At 43.7% G+C, this 22881-nt stretch overlaps 1 protein-coding gene across 1 annotated transcript in view; it reads right to left on the bottom strand.

The window, feature by feature from the left end:
• The window catches only part of SAE1 (SUMO1 activating enzyme subunit 1), a 55501-nt gene that overhangs the window by 31159 nt on the left and 1461 nt on the right, over window positions 1-22881 (bottom strand). Inside the window, exons 2-4 of the mRNA XM_073549338.1 lie at window positions 21357-21468; window positions 10377-10550; window positions 7467-7609 (exon numbers count right to left, since the gene is read on the bottom strand). Of these exons, the coding sequence (XP_073405439.1) occupies window positions 7467-7609; window positions 10377-10550; window positions 21357-21468 (429 nt within the window). The remainder of the gene's footprint in view (window positions 1-7466; window positions 7610-10376; window positions 10551-21356; window positions 21469-22881) is intronic.

Below are 22881 nucleotides of genomic sequence, written 5' to 3'. Positions count from 1 at the left end.
GGAAGTCTTCAAACAGAGGCTGGACAGACATCTGACTGGGATGATTTAGCGAATCCTGCTTTGAGCAGGGGGTTGGACCAGATGGCCCAGGAGGTCCCTTCCAACTCTACGATTCTATGATTCTATGATTCCTCCCTTGGGTTTCGCTTGGCCTGCTTTCGACTGCCAAGCCCTGTCCGGTCGCTGCTGCGTCCGTGGGTTGTCTCTGCGTGGAGAACGGTTGCGGTTTTGCACTGGGCGCGAAACGGACCAGCCTGAGGAATTCCGAAAGGATAGGAATCGCGTCTGGTTTCTTCGTTTAAACGTGCGTTTCGGTTTTAGTTGAGGGAGAGAGGTACTCTTACCCCCAGTGGCATTGGCTATCATGGTGTCCAACTTTTCGCCGAAAAGTCTTCCAGTAATATACGGAAGTCGCGTGAGGGACTTCTTTGAGGCCGCATCCGCTTTCCATTCTCGCAGCCAGAGGATGCGTCGGATCGTGATGGCGTTAGATGCTATTCCCGCTACACCTCTGGCGGAATCCAGGGCTGCATGAATCATGTAGTCTGCTACCACTGCCATCTGGACCGCTTGGTCCGAGAGTTCAGGATTAGAAGCCTGAAGACCCTCCTGTAGTTTTTTGGCCCAAGCCAGGATGGCCTTGGCTGCCCAAACTGAAGCAAATGCAGGGCCCAGAGAGGCGCCAGCCGCTTCGAAAATAGAACGAGCCATGCGTTCTACTTGCCGGTCTGCTGCGTCCCTGAGGGTTGAGCTATCCGGCAGAGAGAGTAAAGTCTGCGCTGCTAGCCTAGAAACCGGAGGGTCCACTTCAGGTGGATCTGTCCATTGTTTGGTGTCTTTCTGTGGGAAGGGGTACTTCGCTTCCAAATATTTGCGATTAGCAAATTTTTTGTCAGGCTGCGCAAACTGTTTGGTAAGTATTTTCTCAAACTCATCGTGATTAGGGAAGACCTTAGGTGGTTTTTGAACACTTTCGAAGCAAATCCTATGTTCTGGGACTCCCGGGGGCGACTCTGGAATTTTTAGCACCCGATGAATGGCAGAAATTATGTCCTCAACTAGCGCTGTATTGCTAGGGGGAGAAGGTACCACGGACCTGACCGTTTCATTATCTGAGTCGGACTCACAGATGCCCTCCGAATCCTGTGCCTCGCTAAGGTGATCCCTGGAGGGCGACCTGGGGCGGGGGTCTTCTGTGGTGGGGGATCCCTGTGGTAAATTGCACTGTCTGACTGTGGCAGGGGACTGCCCAGGAGACCTGGAATGACGCTGTCTCTCCCTAGAGGGGGACGACCTTGTGCTATAGTGCGACTTAGGTGATCGAGACCTGTGGGTCCGCTTACGTCTGTGAGAGTCGGAAGCAGCATGTTCCTGAGACAAGCTGTCCGTTTGCTGTGTACCGTCCATAGCCGGGGCCCGACTCTGCAGAGCTTGCAGTAATGTAGCAGTTAGGTTGTCTATGGACTGTGACATAGACCGAGACATCTGAGTTGCCCATTCCGGCGTGGCCTGTGACACTGAAGCGTCAGTAGGGACTCCCTGGGGTTCTGACCCAGAGTTCTGGATGCAGTCCCGGCAGTGCGGATACGTGCTGCCACTAGGGAGCGTGGCTTTGCAGGCTGTACAGAATGCATAGAAACATTCCTGCCTGGTTCTCTTCCTTGAGCCCGGCATAGTGCACAGAGGCTGGCTATAAGGGATCGTACAGGGGTGGCTACGCAGAGGGAACCCACAGAAAGCCTTATAGGAAGTATAGATTCACAGCTGAGTAATGAGAACCCAGCTGTGAGCTTACCCCACCGGTGTGCCCCTAGGTCCAGCGCCGACAGATCCAAGTTCTGTGCCCCCCGGAGACCGCTGTGATGCTCCTCTCCTGCATCTCATCCAGAAAAAATGGCCACCGGGGCTCTGAGGAGAGGGCGGAGAGCTGAAAAGGGCACGCTGGGCTGTGTAAAAACGCGCCCTTTCTGCTTCAATCCGCCCCTTCTATGACACTCCAGCGTGTCATTTTGGTCATCCGGGGGGCGGGCTTGTACCAGACCCCCCCAGAATGGTCGACTGGATAGCGGTGGGGGTAGCGGTTTTTGTATGGGGTGCCCCTGAAGCGCTATGGAGCCGCTGCTGTTGCAGAGACAGGGATGCAGAAAAACCCTGTCTCTGCTGTGCCATCCAGTCCGCACCCTCCCCCGGCCCCAACAGGATCCCTCAGCCAGCCTGGGGTCCCTGGAAGCTGCGAAATGCTGCCTGATCTCCGACCCTACCTGAGGCGTCTCAACCTAATACCCCCTGCGGGGGATTAGGGAGGGTGCGTCTGTCACCGTCAGGGGGTCTTCATCCTCGCCTCAACCTCAACCCAGACCCCTTAAAGGGGTTGGGGAAGGAGGGGGGTCTCGACCTCGAACCAGGACCCGAGGGACTGGGGAGGGAGCGACATGGGGAAAAACCACCTCGACCTCAACCGGGTACCCCTAATAGGGGACCGAGGAGGGAGCCATGCCGGGAGTCTCGCTGGAGACCCACTTTTCTTCATCTGTATTTCCGTGAAAAAAAGGAAAAAAACCGGAAGAAAAAAGGTGTGCCTCCTTGCGACACTAAGCAAAAACTGGAGAAGGCTGACGCCGTCCAGGGGTGTATACTGCAGAGGAGGAGCCAAAGTTAATCTTTTTCAGATTATGCATAGTGTCGCCTCCTAGTGGACAGCAGCATAACACCCAAGGTTCTGTGTCCCCCAATTAGGCGACAGAGTAAACACGGCAAGTGTAAAAGAAGCCTTACTGTTCTCTTGCTGAAATACGTAGGGGCTTCCCTGAAATAGACATTGTCTGGAAAGAGATGTTGTTTTAACACCTCTATACAATGCTCAGCATTGATGGCGCCTTTCATATGTAACCTGCCCATGACATAGGCACTAATACAGCCCATACTAATAGAGATTCAGAACTGTGTGCTGATAAAAAGCCGGATGGTCCCTCTCCTCGATAACAAGCCGGATGGTCCCTCTCCTCGATAACAAGCCGGATGGTCCCTCTCCTCGATAACAAGCCGGATGGTCCCTCTCCTCGATAACAAGCCGGATGGTCCCTCTCCTCGATAACAAGCCGGATGGTCCCTCTCCTCGATAACAAGCCGGATGGTCCCTCTCCTCTTGAATCTGCAGGACATGGCGTCCATGATTTCCATAAATATCATATTTGATTCATTAGATCACAGAACAGTTTTCCATTTTACCTCCGTTTATTATAATTGATCTTTAGGTCTAGAGAAGACAGCAGCTTTTCTGGATTGTGTTGATATATTGCTTCTTCTTTGCATAATACAGGTTTAATTTGCATTTGCGGAATGCACAGGGAACTGGGTTCACTGACAATGATTTCTGGAAGCATTCCTGAACCCATGCAGTGGATTCTTCTGTATTTAGTACAGTGCTGCCTGAGAATCACAAGCATCCAATACGGACAGTCAGCATTCTCCCTTGTGCACTTGAATTTCCCCAGAAACTCTGATTTTAATAGTATGTACTGTAGATGGTGGGATATTTATAGTTTTCGCAATTAACATTTTTTTTTTTATTAATTCGTTCACAACTTTTAGACACAGACGTTCACCGATTGGTGAACCTCTGACCACCTTTGCTTCACAGAGACTCTGCCTCTTATATGCACTTTCTATTCAGTCATATGACTTTGTTGAGAATTGACCAGCCAGTTGTTTTATATTAGTACCACTTACATTTTCAACCTCTTGCTTACCCAGTCCCAACGTTGAGATGTATTGCTGCCATTAATTTCTAAATGAGATTTTTTCAAGTGAAATGGAAAATTGTCCAACGTTCACCTTCTGATCTGTTGTGAATAAAAGATGAGAAGAGATTTCCAAGCCATTGCATTCTTGCTGTCTTTGCAAGTACCCCATAGGGCTATGGCATGTACCCAGGGTAGGTACACAATCGAGTAACCCTTTACTATCCGTACAATATACGACTGTCCTTTCCTTGCTGTTCTGGGGGGGGGTCCCCAAAATGGATAGATGCATTGGTGACATGGAGATATCTAGCTGTATAAGGCCATAAATTGCACACGGCTGCTATTTAGATTGGTATAGAATTTATAATTCTTTTACTTGAAGTCGATAAGTGGCTTGATTATGCTTATCATAAGGGTGGGAATGGAAAGAAACACGAATGTAGACTGTCAAATCCTGCATCCATAGCCACAGACATGGTGCAAGGATCTGGCAGCCTCCTCTATACATCACGGACCACATGCACCCCGTAAGAAATTAACTTCAGGGGTCACACAGTTGAGAATACATAATCGGGACTTTATTGACATCAGTGATCTCAGAGGAAGGCGAGAACAGGACACCGACCATCACATTACGGGACCCAGCGTGCCAGGGTTTATGTTCACAGACACAAGATATCAGGCGCTTCACCCACTAAAATATTTAGGGAGTTGAAGATTAACCCCTTAAGGTCGTGGCTAGTTTTGGTCTTAAAAAGTTCATTCTCATCATTAAAAGTGATACCCTATTCCCAGAATTGATGATAGCTTACAGATTGGTGTGAGGGTCCATCCACTGGGGACCCCTTACTAATCCTAGAGAATGGGGTAGGAAATGTCCAGTCGGAATTATTATTATTATTATTATTTATTTATATAGCGCCATTAATTCCATGGTGCTGTACATGAGAAAGGTTACATACAAAGTTAAAGATATCGTTAACAGTAAACAAATTTACAATGACAGACTGGTACAGAGGGGAGAGGAGCAGACACCACATTAATTCTTTACAGGACTGTCCAGTGGTAACCGAGCGCTGCCCTTGGCTTCTTATGGCGGTTCTAGAGAATAAATGGCCAGGTCCCCTTCTAAGGATTGGTGGGGGGCCCTGTCGGTCAGACCATTCCCGATTTGCAAATTATTTATCTCTTTAATGATGGGAACAACACTTTAAGGATACGGAACATACTTTCTTTGATTAATTTTTGTCTATTTAAAGGGAACTTCTGGTATAGGTTTTTTTTGCACTTTTATTATTTTTTTTTAAAAGTACAAAATATTTTTCTGACTTTTTTTTAATATAAAACTAATTTTCTGTAGTACACACTGACTTGTGAATTCGGCAGAGTTTTTTGCTTGCCCTTTGCTGCAAGGTGGGGGCAATTACAGATCAACTCCAAACTCTCAGGTAGTAATTGTGGGATCACAGAAAACTTGAGCTTTTACCAGCAGAAAGGCTGTAAAAACACAAACAAAAAACATTGTGTCTACTTTCTTGTAGAAACAGCTCCACTCCTGTCCATTGATTGTGTCTGGTACAGCAGCGCAGACCCATTCAGGTGAACAACTTTGAATTTTATAAGGACCAGATGCAGTACTGGTCACAGCCCATTGACAAAAGTGGAGCTATTCTGGGGAAACCAAGGAGCTTAAACAGCTTTTCTCATTAAATAGCATGTATCGGTGCTGAATCAGTGATTTCTCTCCATCAGTCCCATGAAAGTGTATAGGGCAGTGGCTGAACATGCTCACTAATGCTCCATTTACACAATGGATCTCTGCAGTTAGGATTAGTGGGGTCTCAATGATCACACGTTATGTATTATACCATGGTGACGCAATACATTTATTGGGAAAACCCCATTAATGTCAAAAAGTGAACATTTCATACACCCAGGACTATCATTAGAGCGGTATTGCAGGGACGGGTAGATTACGGAATACTATGGACAGACTGCCAGGAGACACTGCTGTATCACTCCACGCTTCTCCAATTTGATAATGAGAAAAGAAAAGAGGGAGGCTCATTTTGAGAGAGCCACCTCAGCCAATGAGCTAAATTCATTCTAAGAAGGCCATTTCAGAAGATCTGCTTGGGAAATGGACAATCCCTTTAAGCTGATTAATAAACATTTCTTAGCTTTTTATGTATCATAATATGGGAGGTAGCATTGCCCTTATGTCAGACTGTCACCACTCAACCAACCAGTGTTAATAATGCTAATATGACCCCCGACCAGAGCCCCAGTACCCCCAACCAGAGCTGATCTGCTATGGCACTGACTGCACTCCACAGAAGGGTAATCTTCCATTTTCCCAATGTAAATCTCATTGCTAGCAGCACAACTGTTAAATATCCTGGTCCTATCTGAAAGTAAATTTGTCACACAAGATAAGTAAATATACAACTCTTTTAAACCTGATTGGGCTGGTGTACTTGCCGTGAAAATCAGTGTCAGAACGGCTGTGTAATTCTTTCTGAAAGTTTAAACTAATCCCACCCCCCATGTGATGGAGGGACACTGAGAAATTGTCTCTCCTTCCTGCTGAAATCTCAAACTGCTCAGTACAAGCTGCAGCTGCCAGTCCGGCTGGGTGGAGACTGACTACACTTGGACTCGAGCTTTCACACACTTTAGCTGGACTTAATATCCTCATTTTAATATTACAATTACACACCCATGCGGACATGGATTTTCACAGTAAGTACACCAGTCTCATTAGGTCTAAGACATCAATTTAATGATGTATGGGGTTTCCATAGGAAATTCTGGTGACAAATCTGCATTAGGTTTAAGAAAATGTCAGTCTAGCCCAGTACATTACAAAATGGAAATATTAAAGAAAAGTGATAATCAGGAAATATACTTTCTTGAAGCCCTCAGTGTTTAGGGACATGAAGGGTTCACTTTAATGAGCTTTGAAATATTATCAGGGAAAAGCCAAAACTCATCTACAGACAGTTCCCAAGAAAAAAACAAAAAGAGCATACACCCTACAGCAGGTAAATGGTAATAGTACATGTAAATAACATAGGGGACTTAGTTAATGCTAATTTGATCAAAAATGCATAAATGCCATCCCACCAAAACAAGGTGTACCCAAATCAGGATGGTCCTACCTGCCTCTAGAATTACAACCATACCTTGTGTCAAACGACCTCAATGCGAATAAGAGCAGATTAGGAGAGAGGCCCGACAGACCTCCATCCAAGGGAAGCTGTATAGATGAAATATTTTCCTCAGAAAGGCGGAGCCATGCAATTTGTACAAAGTACAAAAAATTCCAGCAAAACCAAAGAAATAAGCCGGACTATAAATTGCCATATGTGCAAAGTGTAAGAGCTCATTCACACTGTGTGCTCACTGTGTTCTTTTCTTGGGTTTTGTCTGTGAAATGGTCACAGTGTGAACGTGCTCTTACACTATGCACATATAGTTGAGATCATTTCTTTGGTTTGTTATCTACAGTTTGGCTGGTGGAGTGAGGCATCCCCAAGCTGACAATGCTGTATGGTCGGGGGTGCGATCACCAGAAATATCGTTCCCGGCAGTAAAAAAGAAAACATGATTGAGACATACAAATGGAATTAGCCAATCACCGGGCACAACTTGCCATATCCTGAATGGGCACTCTTTGACGACATTTTTATTAGCACCCTTAAGAAGGGGGGCCGAACTTACTCAACAAACTCATGTGCTCCAAGGTCAGCAAACATGTATCCATGATAGCCAAAAACATCCCCCATGAAGAACTTGATGCCTTTTTTGTGGCAGATCTGGTTCACCTTCACTAGGAGGTCCCGGGAGCAGCAGGTCAGACAAACCTGGAAGCAGAAACCAGACAATGGAGCTGGATGCGATACATATACATTACACACCTATACGACACGGCGTGATCCACTGCGGGACATGGTCACATCAAGATGCAAAAGTCTAGAGTACAACTCTTTTCCTGCTATTTGGCCAAACACTGTGACCCCCTGCCCTCCAGGCCGCTTCCTGTTGTTGATCTTCATTTCCTCCTAGACACAAAAATCTGGCACTAAACTGGAAAAAGGAGCGGGGGCTTTATTATCGAGAAAGACGTCCCTGTCAACACTTGTACAGTATGGACTCGGAAAATGGTGCTTCCTCCCATAACAATGAGCGGCCACCATTGTTCTCTCCAAGCACAGAGGCCGCACGTGCGCAGAATTAGGGTTTTCCTCCTACTTCAGAATAAGCTTTTCATTGCTTCTAATAAGGGGCCGACATGTGCAACCTTTTATAGATTAGGAAGTCACATTTACAGCAATGCCAAAAACAAACCTGAGAGCAGGTGGGGATAGAGCCCAGAAGATGAATAGTGAATGCAGCAAGAAACCTGCCTAATCTTATGCAATCTTTGACCTGTAGCCAGTGCGGTCAACAAAATGTATATAATTTTGACATGAAATTCTCACCAGATGTAGGTAACAAACCATCTAATCTGCACAAAGAAATCAAATCACAGATGTCAATAAATTGTGTGTATTAATGAGAAATTACACAGGGAAAAAGTATTGAACCCACTTACTGAAATGTATTTAATACTTCACCTAAAAGCCTTTGTTGGCGATGACAGCTTCAAGATGCCTCCTGTATGGAGAAACTAGTCACAGGCACTGCTCAGGTGTGATTTTGGCCCATTCTTCCACACACTCTTCACATACTGAAGGTCACGTGGGTTCCGTCTATGAACTCTGAGATGTAGTTCCTTCCATACATTTTCTAGCAGATTCAGCTCCGGTGATTGGCTGGGCCAATCTAGCAGCTATATTTTCTTTTTCTGAAACCAATTGAGAGTTTTCATGACTTGGGATCATTGTCTTGCTGAGAGTTCCACCTTCGTTTCATCTTCATACTGGTAGATGGCAGCAGATTTTTTTCAATGTCTTGATACATTTGTCCATTCATCCTACCTTCGATCACACAAAAGTTTTCAGTGCTGTATGCTGAAAAACAGCCCTAGACCACGAAGTTTTCCACCCTCAAACTTCATTTTTGGTAATTGGTATAGTGTTTTTGGGGATGATATGCAGTGCCTTTTAGCCTCCAAACATGGTGTGTATTATGACATCCAAAGAGTTCAATTTTGGTCTCATCTGACCAGACTATATTCTCCCAGTATTTCACAGCCTTGTCTAAATGTTGTTAAGCAAACTTTAAACACGCTTGAACATGCTTTCTGTTCAGCAATGGAGTCTTGTGTGGTGCATACAGGTCATGGAGGTTGAGTGCATTACTTATTGCTTTTTTTATAAACAGTTGTACCTGCTTATCCCAGGCTTTTCTGCAGCTCTTCATAGGTGGTCCTTGGCTCTAGGACAACTCTTCTGATCGTTCTTTTCACCCCTCTGTCTGAAATCTTGCGTGATCGTGGCCGGTTTATGGTGAAATGTTCTGTCCACATCCGGATTATGTCCCCAACACTGCTCACTGGAACCTTCAGTAGTTTAGAAATTCTTCTGTAACCAATGCCATCTGTAAGTTTTGCATCAATAAGGTTGCGAAGGTCTTGAGACAGGTCACTGGTTTTACCCATGATGAGATGCGTTTTGTGTGGCACCTTGGTAATGAGACACCTTTTTATAGGTCATCAGTTAAACCAGCTGATATTATTTGTCATTAAGTGGCAGGATTGCTTTCTAACTACTGATAGATTTCAGATGGTGTCAGGACTTTTCAGGGGTTTTTTTGCATCTCTCTTTCTTCTTGTGTTCAATACTGAGTCATTTCTTATTATTACATTTAACTGAATTTATGGACATCTATCTATGGTTTGGTTTATTTAGGCTAGTTTCACATTTGCGTTTAAGGCCGCCGCTAAGCCCCGCCCCGTCGTGCCTCCACCAGTAGCTCCGCCTACGGGCGCATGACGATGTATGCGTCCCCTATCTTTAGCACTGGGGACGCAGGCCGTGCGCAGGTATGCGTTTGGTGGCGCATGCATCCTTTTGACGCTGCGCCGACCAGCGCCAAACGCAACCTGTAGCAATTTGGTGTGCTCGGCGCATCGATAAAAGGACGCATGCGCCGCCAAACGCATACCTGCGCACGGCCTGCGTCCCCAGTGCTAACGATAGGGGACGCATGACGCATGCAGCGTCATGCGCCCGTAGGCGGAGCTACTGGCGGAGGCACGGCAGGGGGGGGCTTAGCGGCGGCCATGCGCAGGCCGCCGCTGCGGCCTTAAGCTCAAATGTGAAACTAGCCTTACCTGTGTGGATTGGATGAGTTGTTACTGACATCTGGTGAGAATTTCACTTCAATAGCACCTTTAGAAATATATTTACTTAGAAAATTGGTAAAGTTTTCAATACTTATGAGTGTGTTATAAGGAAAGCGTTTCCTTCCTCTCTCTTGACAGTGACTGACAGGAATCAAACTATGTTTCCATTGTGTACACAGTGGCCAAATGGTGTGGAACTTTCTTTGCCATTTTGGCTTCTAGGAGGCCCATACAGATGTAATATGAGGCCCTTACATAGAGCAGCACATTAAGATGACAGATGGCTGCAGTGGAGGATTTTATGCACCGTATATATGATATGAATGATGGATAACACTCACTGCATCAAAATCCTTAAAGTAATCCTCTTCCTTCTCTTCAATGTTGTCTTTATTGACGATGACTTCTACCATGGGGTTGAGATTCTGCGCCCGCTCGAGGGAAGCTTCTGCTCTGTTACGACCCAGGGATCCAGTGGGGATCAGGAACTGAGCGCGAGAATCCTCCGAGGACACCTGAAATCACAGCCTGCGGTTAATATATTGGCAAACAGATCGGGAGCACTGGGTGCACATCAGGACCAGTAACAAGGACTGATCACATTTCCTTATGGCTTGTGAATGGGCAATTAACCCCTTCCCGATAGAGCCCCATTTCCCACATCTGTCTCTACATGTGGTAATAACCCTGCAAAGTTTCTACTAATCCCAGTGATTCCAACATTGTTTTTTTCATGACATTGTCCTTTATGTTAGTATGTTAGTGCTAACTGTAGGCTAATCTGTTTTGTGATTATTTAATATGGTAAATTTGCAGAAAAAAAAAAAAGAATATAGAATAAGCATTATGCAAATTTACCGTAATTTACTACCGTGCAAAATGATTGATAAATACCATTTCCCTTACGTCTAATTTACATCAGCATCATTATTGTTTGTTTTTTTTGTTTTTTTTAATTCTGTTAGGATATTAGACGGTTGGAAATTTCGCAGCAATTCTTGCATTTTCAAGGAAACCGTTTTTTTTTTTTTAGGAACAAATTTAGTTTTCGTGTGACTTTAAATGGGTTAGGACGTCCCCTAATAAATGACCCCATTTTTATCAACTGCACCCCTACAAATATTCAAAACCTCAACGAGTTTGCAATTCCTGTGCAGAACCTGAATGTTTGGTTTTATTCCCCACTAAATTGTAGCTGGAGCCCAAAGTTTTTCATTTCAACAAATAGGAGAAGAAGCCCCCCCTCCAAAAAAAAAAAAAAAATTATATATATACTCAACATATTCATCTTAGGGTGTAGTAAGCATTTTACACCACCGACATTTCAAAGACATATTTCATGTTGGCTGTAAAAATTAAAAATATTTTTTTTCCCCTTCAAAGTGCGGTTTTAGCCCCAAATTTTTAATTCTCGCAAGAAGTAAGGGGAGGGAGTCTCTTCCCCCTTCCATAGTATTTCATGCACTTTCCTCTGAATGGGTTCAGCATGAAAGGTGCGCCATTAGGAGAGCGGATTTCGCACACATAGGGATCCTAGTTGCATTTGCAGAGGTAGCAGAATAATGGACATTCCCCGTAGGGGACGCTACACCCCCCCAAGGAATTCAGGTTATATAAAGCAACTGAAAAAATGAAAAAGTTAAAGGAATTTTTGCCTACGGGACTCGCACAATATCCTAGGAGAGCAGGAAGCCGCAAGGAATGTAACGTTTCCTTTCCTGCCCTATTCTGGATCTGCTACTGGGAGGGAGACCATTAATAAAAGTATTTCTGAGAATTGCTGATCAGGCAATTCCATAACATTTGTATGTACCAGCAAACCATGGCGGCTCTTGTGGTCTACGAGGACAATTACTGAAAAGCTAAGAGGGCCCCCTTGTGGCGAAGACAAGGAACACATCATGTCCAGGGCTCGGCCAATGACACCCGGATGTTCACACTGCAGAGAGGGGAATCTGTACAAATCTAATGCGAAACAAACTGAAATCATCTTGAGGAGCAAAATAAAAATAATGTGGTTGCGCAAGTGTGAACACCCTCTTATAATTTGGGATGTCTGTGTTCAGAATTAGCCAATCACATTTAGGCTGGAGACACGCTTACGATTTTAAAATCGGTCCCATTTTGTTCCTGTAAAGTCGGATGAGTGTAATGAGAGTGTCATGAGTTTTTCATGTGAGTACAATCCGATTTTTCACACCTAGCATCCGATTTACATCCAACTGCAATGTGATTTTAACATGGACTTTTACGTAGAGAAATTCTCTAAGTCATTTACACATTGATTTCAAAAGAAAAATTATAGGATAGATACAGTGAAGGAATTAAGTATTTGATCCCTTGCTGATTTTGTAAGTTTGCCCACTGACAAAGACATGAACAGTCTGTAATTTTAAGGGTAGGTTAATTTTAACATTGAGAGATAGAATATCAAAAATAAACTCCAGAAAATCACATTGTATAAATTATATAAATTTATTTACATTTTGCAGTGAGAAATAAGTATTTGATCCCCTACCAACCATTACGAGTTCTGGCTCCTACAGACCAGTTAGACGCTTCTAATCAACTCCTTACCTGCATTAAAGACAGCTGTCTTACATAGTCACCTTTATAAAAGACTCCTGTCCACAGACCCAATTGATCAGTCAGACTCTAACCTCTACAACACGGGCAAGACCAAAAGAGCTTTCTAAGGATATCAGGGACAAGATCATAGACCTGCATAAAGCTGGAATGGGCTACAAAACCATAAGTAAGATGCTGGGTGAGAAGGAGACAACTGTTGGTGCAATAGTAAGAAAATTGAAGAAATACAAAATGACTGTCAATCGACATCGATCTGGGGCACCATGCAAAATCTCACCTCGTGGGGTATCCTTGATCATGAGGAAAGTGAGAGATCAGCCTAAAATTACACGGGGGAGGGGGGACTTGTTAATGATCTCAAGGCAAGTGGGACCACAGTCACCAAGAAAACCATTGGTAATACATTATGCTGTAAAGATTTAAAATCCTGCAGTGCACGCAAGGTCCCCAGGTTCAAGAAGGCACATGTGCAGGCCCATCTGAAGTTAGCCAATGAACACCTGGATGATTCTGTGAGTGATTGGGAGAAGGTGCTGTGAGAAGAGGAGAAAAAAATTGACCTCTTCGGCATTAACTCAACTCACCATGTTTGGAGGAAGAGAAATGCTGCCTGTGACCCAAAGAACACCTTCCCCACTGTCAAGCATGGAGGTGGAAACATTATGTTTTGGGGGGGGGTTCTCTGCTAAGGGCACAAGACTACTTCACCACATCAATGGGAGAATGGATGGAGCCATGTACCGTAAAATCCTGAGTGACAACCTCCTTCCTTCCACCAGGACATTAACCCCTTTCTGACATATGACGTATTATCCTGTCCATGTGCCCTGGGACTTAATTCCCAAGGATGGGATAGTATGTCATAGCGATCAGCGGCGCCCCCGGGGGGGGGCGCCGCTGATCGCGGCCGGGTGTCAGCTGATTATCACAGCTAACACCCGGCAAAATGGGTCAGGGGCGGCCACGTTGACCCCTGGCACACTGCGATCAAACAGTGTACCAGGGGCATAGGAGAGAAGCGTGCAGGGAGGGGGCTCCTTCCGTGCTTCCCTGCGATCCCCAGAGCAGCGCGATGTGATTTGTCGCTCCGAGAGTCTCCTCTCTGCAGGCCCCCGGATCCAATATGGCCTCAGGGGCCTGCAGAGAGGCGGCTTCCACAGAAGCCTGCAGCAGCGCCTGTCAGATCGCTGATCTGACAGAGTGCTGTCTAAACTGACAGATCAGCGATCTGACACCTTATAGTGATGTCCCCCCTGGGACCATATAATAAAGTTAACCCCTTTAATTAACCCCTTCAAAAAAAATTAAATAACGACGCAAAACACAATCATCATACCGCGATCAAAAAAACGGATATAAACATGGTACCGCAGAAATCATCATCTTGTCCCGAAAAAACGAGCCGCCATACAGCTTCCTCAGCGAAAACATAACAAAGTTATAGCTCGCAGAATAAAGCGATGCAAAAATTATTATTTTTTTTATATAAAATTGTTTTCATTGCATAAAAGCGCCAAAACATAAAAAAAAGACATAAATGAGGCATCGCTGTAATCGTACTGAACCGAAGAATAAAAGGGCTTTATCAATTTTACCGCAGGCGGAACGGTGTAAACGCACCACCCAAAAGAAATTCTTGAAATGCTGTTTTTTTTTCATTCTGCGTCCCAAAAATCAGAATAAAAAGCGATCAAAAGATGTCACATGCCCGAAAATGGTACCATTAAAAACGTCAACTCGTCCCGCAAAAAATAAGACCTCACATGACTCGGTGGGTCAAAATATGGAAAAATTATAGCTCTCAAAATGTGGTGATACAAAAACTATTTTTACAATAAAAAAGCGTCTTTTAGCGTATGACAGCCGCCAAACATAAAATCCCGCCATAAATAGTAAATCAAACACCCCCGTTATCACCCCCTTAGTTAGGGAAAAATAATAAAATTAAAAAAAAATGTATTTATTTCCATTTTCCTATTAGGGTTAGGCTGTGTGCACACGATGTGGATTCTGCTGCGGATTTTTCTGCACAGATTTGGCTAAATTCGCAGGTCAAGTGACCTGCGTTTTACCTGCGGACTTAGTGCGGATATTAGCCTGCGGTTTTCCCCTGCGTTTTGACACCTGGTAATGGAGCAGGTGTCAAACCGCTGTGGATTGCGCACAAAGAAGTGACATGCTGCGGATTTAAAACTACAGCAAATCCGCGTGGAAAAATCCGCAACATGTGCACTGCGTTTTTCATTTGCCACTGAATATAAAGATACTGTACAATGCAGCAGAAACTTCTGCGGATCTGCAGGGCCAAATCTGTTGCGGATCCGCAGCAGAATCCGCAACGTGTGCACACATCGTTAGAGTTAGGGCTAGGGTTAGGGCTGAGATTAGGGTTAGGGGTGTGTTGGGGTTAGGGTTGAAGTTAGAATTGGAGGGGGTTTACACTATTTGGGCACATCTGGGGCTCTCCAAACGCAACATGGCGTCTGATCTCAATTCCAGCCAATTCTGGGTTCAAAAAGTCAAATGGTGCTCCTTCCCTTCCAAGATCTGCCATGCGCCCAAACAGTGGTTTACCCCCACATATGGGGTATCAACCTACTCAGGACAAATTGCACAACAAATTTTGGGGTCCAATTTCTCCTGTTACCCCTCGGAAAATAAAAAATTGGGGGCAAAAATATGATTTTTGTGGAAAAAAAATATGATTTTTTACTTTTATGGCTCTACGTTACAAACTTCTGTGAAGCACTTGGGGGTTCAAAGTGCTCATCACACACCTAGATAAGTTCCTTGCAGGGATGTGGAGTCGAAGCTCATTTTGGTGGAGTCGGTATAAAATGGTCCGACTCCTAAAATATATAATAAATTGGGTACAGTAGTTCAATGCAGAATGTGCTGAATATTTTTTCATAGGAATTTGGGAAAGTTATAAAATGTCCTATAAATGGCTGTTCTATTCCTGATCTAAGGCTACATTCACACACAGCGTTTTTGCTGCGTTTTTTGAGGATACGTTTTTCAGCTGCAAAAGCAGATCAGCTTTTTAAAAAAACACATCACCTGAAAGGTTTTGGAGGTCATAGATAATGTTTTCAATAGCAAAAGCAGATTAGAAATCTGCTCTATTTATATCTGTCTATCCATATCTTATCTGTACCAAAAAGAATGAAAGCCGGGTAGCACACAGACTAGCACTCCTTTTTTTTAGCACCAGTCAGGGACACCTCATAGCTGCCCAAAAGGACGCCCAGGACAGGCATTGCTCGTCTTCAGCAACACATCAACATCAATTAATAGTTGGAATAAATAGACTGCATTCACCACATCTTAAGGTGCAGGCTTTATTTTCAAGTGTAGGGGTGTGCAGTATAAGGTTCTGCAGCAGCTGAGGTGTGCAGTATGAGATTCTGCGGAACAGTATGAGGTTCTGCCCCCCCCCCCCCTAGTTTTGATCTTGGCTAAAACAGTTTCTTATAGATATGGCGAACCCTCAGGTAACCCTAAATGAAGGTCAATGGACAAAGGTGGCTGAATTGAAGGAATTGCTTAATCACCTATTTACCGTGACTAAAAAATTACAAGCTGAGTATTTAACTCCTGGCATTTTCATAAGGGAGTGGAAGAACTTGTTATTTTGCCTGTCCCAAAGAGGAGGTTTAATCGCAGATGGCATTTCTGCTTCAATGAAATGGAGAGAGAGACAGCTATTGGAAAATAAAAATTTTTTGGCAGCTGCTTATGTGGACCCAAGTCTTCACATATTGCTTGATGATCTACAGCTTACTAAAGGAAAAGAAGCTCTGACTGAGGTAGCAGTTAGGATGAGTGGCCTACAGGAGGACTGACAGGTGCAAGAGGACTCGGGTCCTGACAGTCCTACTGCTGCCATATCTTCATCCTCATCAGATGAGGAGTTTGACTTTGACAAGTATTTGGATGATATGGAGCAGGCAAAGCGTTGCTGCAAGGAAAAAGATTTCACTCCGTCTCCTATAGCAAGCAGATTGACCATATTTCAGCAAAGTGTTTCACTTGCTCTCAAAGAAAAAGAAAAATTCAACCGTTCATCAAAACTGACTGTGCATGAGGCAATTCCTTTATACCCGGAAATTGATAGAGATGTTGCCCATGTGGTTACGGCTTTGCCTCCAACCCAAGTTACTGGAGAGAGGTTGTTCTCTAGCCTTAAAATTATTAGGTCAGATTTGAGGTCATCTATGAAGGAGGATCTGATGGAGGCAATTCTATTTCTTAGAACAAATTCATAGACTGCACAAATGTTATTTAGCATGTTTTTGTTGAAAACTGTTTTTTTGCCACTTACATAGTTTATTACATAGTAAGATATATATATATATATATATATATATATATATATATATATATATATATACATACATACATACACACACACACTAGCTGAAGAGCCCGGCGCTGCCCGGGCATAGTAACTAACTGTGGTTAGTTATAGAAAATTATAATTATCCTCCATCCCATAATCCCGTGCCCATATACCCATCATACATATCCACGATCCCATAGGCCCGTGCCCATATACCCATCATACATATCCTCCATCCCATAGTCGAGTTCCCATATACCCATCGCACATCCTCCATCCCATAGTCCCATGCACATATACCCATCACACATCCTCCATCCCATAGTCCCATGCCCATATACATATCCGCCATCCCATAGTCCCGTGCCCATATACCCATCATACATCCTCTATCCCATAGTCCCATGCCCATATACCCATCACACATCCTCCATCCCATAGTCCCATGCCCATATACCCATCATACATATCCTCCATCCCATAGTCGAGTGCCCATATACCCATCACACATCCTCCATCCCATAGGCCAGTGCCCATATACCCATCACACATCCTCCATCCCATAGGCCCGTGCCCATATACCCGTCATACATATTCTCCATCCCATAGTCCAGTGCCCATATACCCATCACACATCCTCCATCCCATAGTCAACCATTACGACATCATAATGAGCGGCGGCAGGTCTTGCAACCTCTCATGACATCAGCGTCGCCATGGCAACCATTGTGACATCATAATGAGGGGCGGGGCTTGATACGCACACACTGCTTCCCCAGTATGCAAATAGGGGCATTGTGACATAAAAATGAGGGGCGGGGCTTGACGCGCACACACTTTTTCCCCAGTATGTAGATAGGGGCAAAATTGTTTGGTGAATTGGAACGTGCGCGGTTAAAATTTCGCCTCACAACATAGCTTAGGACGCTCTCGGGGTCCAGACGTGTGACTGTGCCAAATTTTGTGGCTGTAGCTGCGACGGTGCGGATGCCTATCCCGGACATACACACATACATACATACACACATACATACACACTTTGAGCTTTATATATTAGATATATATATATATATATATATATATATATATCTATATATATCTAAATAATCGATATTACATAGTGTATTACATATTTACAATTTATTACAGTTTTTGTCTTCTAAAGTTGTATTCCAATAAATATATATTATCTAAATGTCTTGATTATTGTATCATACAAATGATTATATGTCTGATGTTCACATTGTACTACAATAAATTTTTCACTTAAATATAAGCAATATATATTGGAGTCGGGGAGTCGGTGGAAGGGAAATTGAGGAGTCGGAGTCGCAGATTTAGCTTACTGACTTCACAGCCCTGGTTCCTTGGGGGGGGGGTGTCTAGTTTCCAAAATGGGGACACTTGTGGGGGTTTTCCACAATTTAGGCCATCAGGGGCTCTCCAAAGGAAACATGACACCCGCAGACTATTCCATCAAAGTCTGCATTCCAAAACGTCACTACTTCCGTTCCGAGCACCAACGTGTGCCCATACAGTAGTTTTCTCCCACATATGGGGTATCAGCGTACTCGGGACAAATTGCACAACAACTTTTGGGGTCCAATTTCTCCTGTTACTCTTGGTAAAATAAAAAAATTGGGGACTAAAAGATAATGTTTGTGGAAAAAATATGATTTTTTTTATTTTCACACCCGGGCGTTATAAACTTCTGTAAAGCACTTGGGGGTTCAAAGTGCTCACCACACATCTAGATAAGATCCTTAAGGGGTCTCGTTTCCAAAATGGTGTCATTTGTGGGGGGTTTCCACTGTTTTGGTACATCAGGGGCTTTCCAAATGCGACATGGTGTCCGATTCCAGCCAAAAAAGGCAAATGGCCCTGCTTCCCTTCCGAGCTCTGCCATGCGCCCAAATAGTCGTTTACCCGCACATATGGGGTATCAGCGTACTCTGGACAAATTGCACAATAACTTTTAAGGTCCTGTTACCCTTGAGAAAATAAAAATTGGGGTGAAAAGATCATTTTTGTGGAAAAAAATATGATTTTTTAATTGTACGGCTGTACGTTATAAACTTTTGTGAAGCCCTTGGGGTTCACAGTTCTCACCACATATCTAGATAAGTTCCTTGGGGGGTCTAGTTTCCAAAATGGGATCACTTGTGGAGGTTTCCACTGTTTAGGCACATCAGGGGCTCTCCAAACGTGACATGGCGTCTGATCTGAATTCCAGCAAATTTTGCGTTGAAAAAGTCAAACGGCGCTCCTTCCCTTCTGAGCTCTGCCATGCGCCCAAACAATGGTTCTCCCCCACATATCAGGTATCAGCGTACCCAGGGCAAATTGCACAATAACTTTTGCAGTCCAATTTCTCCTGTTACCCTTGGTAAAATAAAAAAAAATTGAACCTGAAGTAATTTTTTTGTGAAAAAAGTTAAATGTTCATTTTTTTTTTTAAACATTCAAAAAATTCCTGTGAAGCAGCTGAAGGGTTAATAAACTTCTTGAATGTGTTTTTGAGCACGTTGAGGGGTGCAGTTTTTAGAATGGTGTCATTTTTGGGTATTTTCTATCATATAGACTCCTCAAAGTGACTTCAAATGTGATGTAGTCCGTAAAAATAAAATGGTGTTGTACAAATGAGAAATCAAAAAAGTTTTGGTTCCAAAATTGTGCTGATGTAAAGTAAACAAGTGGGAAATGTTACTTATTAGGTTTTTTGTGTGCCATATCTCTGTGATTTAAGGGCATAAAAATTCAAAGTTGGAAAACTGCAAAATTTTGGTTCCAAAATTGTGCTAATGTAAAGTAAACATGTGGGAAATGTTACTTATTAGGTTTTTGTGTGCCGTATCTCTGTGATTTAAGGGCATAAAAATTCAAAGTTGGAAAATTGCGAAAATTTCCATTTTTTTCACAAATAAATACAAGTTATATGAATGAAATTTTACCACTAACATGAAGTACAGTATGTCACGAGAAAACAATGTCAGAATCACTGGGATCCATGGAAGCGTTCCAGAGTTAGGACCTCATAAAGGGACAGTGGTCAGAATTGTAAAAATTGGCCCGGTCATTAACGTGCAAACCACCCTTGGGGGTAAAGGGGTTAAAAACGGGTTGTGGCTGGGTCTTCCAGCAAGACAATGACCCAAAACATACAACCAAGGCAACAAAGGAGTTGCTCAAAAAGAAGCACATTAAGGTCATGGAGTGGCCTAGCCAGTCTCCAGACCTTAATCCCATAGTAAACTTATGGAGGGAGTTGAAGCTCCGAGTTGCCAAGCGACAGCCTCAAAATCTTAATGATTTCGAGATGATCTGCAAAGAGGAGGGGACCAAAATTCCTCCTGACATGTGCGCAAACCTCATCATCAACTACAAAAAACATCTGCCTGCTGTGCTTGCCAACAAGGGTTTTGCCACCAAGTATTTCCTTGTTTGGCAGAGGGATCAAATACTTATTTTTCACAGCAAACTGCGAATTTATACAATGTGATTTTCTGGATTTTGTTTTTGATATTCTCTCAATGTTAAAATTAACCTACCCTTAAATTTATAGACTGTTAATAAAGTATAAATAGATAAATTTATAGATGTCTTTGTCAGGCAAACTTACAAAATCAGCAAGGAATCAAATAATTATTTCCTTCACTGTAGATAGATAGAAAAGCTGGCAATTCGAAATTAATCTGCTGTGTAGTTTAAAAATCACAGCAGGAGCGGACAGGATAGAATAGATGGATTACACACAGTATATACACATAGAATAGGTAGATATATAGCCGTCAGTGACATATACAATTAGTACAGTGTATGTGCAGCTTACTGTACATGTATTTATTAAAAGATTATTTTTTCTGAAAAAAACAGTGTGGGCTCCGGAGTAATTTTCTTAACCAGCAGAGGGAATCTTGTGAAGCCCCGCTACAGCCTGGGCAGCATAGACTTATATACATGTTGGGCTCTGAGCCGATATAAGATCTTGGGTACCATGCCATCACGACAGACACACGGTGTCATACAGGCGGTGCACACATCCATCATATGTGTACACTAGATGGCGAAGAGGGGTTACAAAACTTGGTGCAATTTTTGCCTGTCTTCGTTCTACAATCTATGCCATCTTTAGGGAAGATTTTCTGCCAATTTCTACTGTAAATATGTTGGCCACAGCACACGTTGCTAGGTGCACTTTTCAGCCAGTGTCAAAGCTGACATTTTTTTGTGCTACAGCAAAGCTGACATCAAGCCTCCTACAGTTTGACTGATGCCACCAGGGGAGAACATTTGGTAAAAAGTTTTATTTTCCAGAAGCTAGCTGATCTCATAAAGGGTGGGAGAATATTAGGTAACGTGTATACAAAAAAAAAAATCACTCGGTACCCACCTCCTTATGATCCATCATGATCAGTCCCTTCACTCCTGCCAAGATGAGATTCTTAGCCACTTCAGCGCCCAGTCCTCCAAGCCCGACCAGTAGGACCTTAGATGTCCTAAGTCTGCGGGGGAGAAAAAAAAAAAAGGTGATTAGTGGGAGGAATCCATACCCCGGATACCAAACAAACTTCCACTAGTAAATCTGACTTCATTTACTTATTGGGAAACGATCAGGATGATGTCACTAATCAGACTAGTGGTACTGGCAGTCTGGGTCCTAGCACCACAATAGAAATGACTCCCTATCCTGCAGTGGTCCGAGGAGCCAGCGCTGAGAAATCAGCTTCAAATCAGTGTGAGTAGCTACCTTCACTCTCACCTCCATCTTGCTCCTTATGGCACTGCCCTATCTGTCTGTGCGCATTTGTCCCATCCAGATCTTCCCTCTCATCTCGGAGGTGGGTGCCACAAGCTTGGAGGGGATTCCTTTTGGAACGTATGAAGCTTAGAGGCGGCATCCACACTTCTAGACATGATGATCATAGTCTTCAATCTAATGGTCCCATGCCCTGAGTTCACATACGTCGTTCACTGGTCCTTGGGCCATTTTTCAAAATTGCCAATTTGGTAGAAAGGACAGATTTAGGCTGAAGCGACAATATGGTGGCAGCGAGCTGCCAATATATGAAGAAGCCTAAATCTCTGCAGCATTAAGGAGCGCAGGACAGTGTAAGAGCAGCACTTCCAACCTCTACTGGGAAAAAAAAGCTTGTAAGCACTGGCTATTTTCAGCCACCGCTGCTAGTTCAGAGGTGGTAAGTAACCTAGGCAACAAGCTGTAAACAATAAAATCCCTCCATACTCCAGAACAAAGGGGATTTCTAATGTCAAACAAAATGGAACAAGTCACAGTGCTGGTTTAGTTCCCAGAATGGTAGAGGGTCGCAGACGCTGGCCTCGAAAAATCCCAGGAGTCGGCCATCTTTGATTATAAAGGAAGTATTGCAGCCAAGAACATCTGAAGTAGCAAGTAAGGCGCAAAGACAGTGATGATGTAAGTTATAAAACACATTTACATCTGCCCATAGTTGGAGCCTTGCAATAATTCAGGCATGTCTTAGTTTAAAGGGTCTTTCCCAAAATCCCAAGTTACCCCATATCGTTGGGTTAGGCCTCTTTCACACTTCAGTTATTTGCATCAGTTACAATCCGCCAAAAAGGCAGACAAGCGGATCCGTTCTCAACTGATGTGAACGGATGGCACAGGATCCGTTTTTGAGAGAGAGAGAAAGAATTGTTTTTGTCCGGCACCCAGATAGAATTTGGGGTTAACTCAGTGTCTGGAGGATCCGCCGGCCAAAAAAACGTTGCAAGATCCGTTTGGAAATCTTTGAGGATGTTGACGGACACTAACATTGTGGCGAATCCTCACAAAAACGGATGCAACGGATGGCAGTCAGGATCCGCCAATAATGAAAGTCAATGGGGAAAAAAACGGATCCGCAAAGAAAAATGGCGGATCCGTTTTTTTTTCA

This window comes from Dendrobates tinctorius, unplaced genomic scaffold (genome assembly GCF_039654945.1).
Source record: "Dendrobates tinctorius isolate UK_male_01 unplaced genomic scaffold, ASM3965494v1 ptg000158l, whole genome shotgun sequence".
Taxonomy (NCBI): Eukaryota; Metazoa; Chordata; class Amphibia; order Anura; family Dendrobatidae; genus Dendrobates; species Dendrobates tinctorius.
The sequence above is the reverse complement of the archived record's forward strand: the minus strand, read 5'-3'. Positions and strand labels throughout refer to the sequence as shown.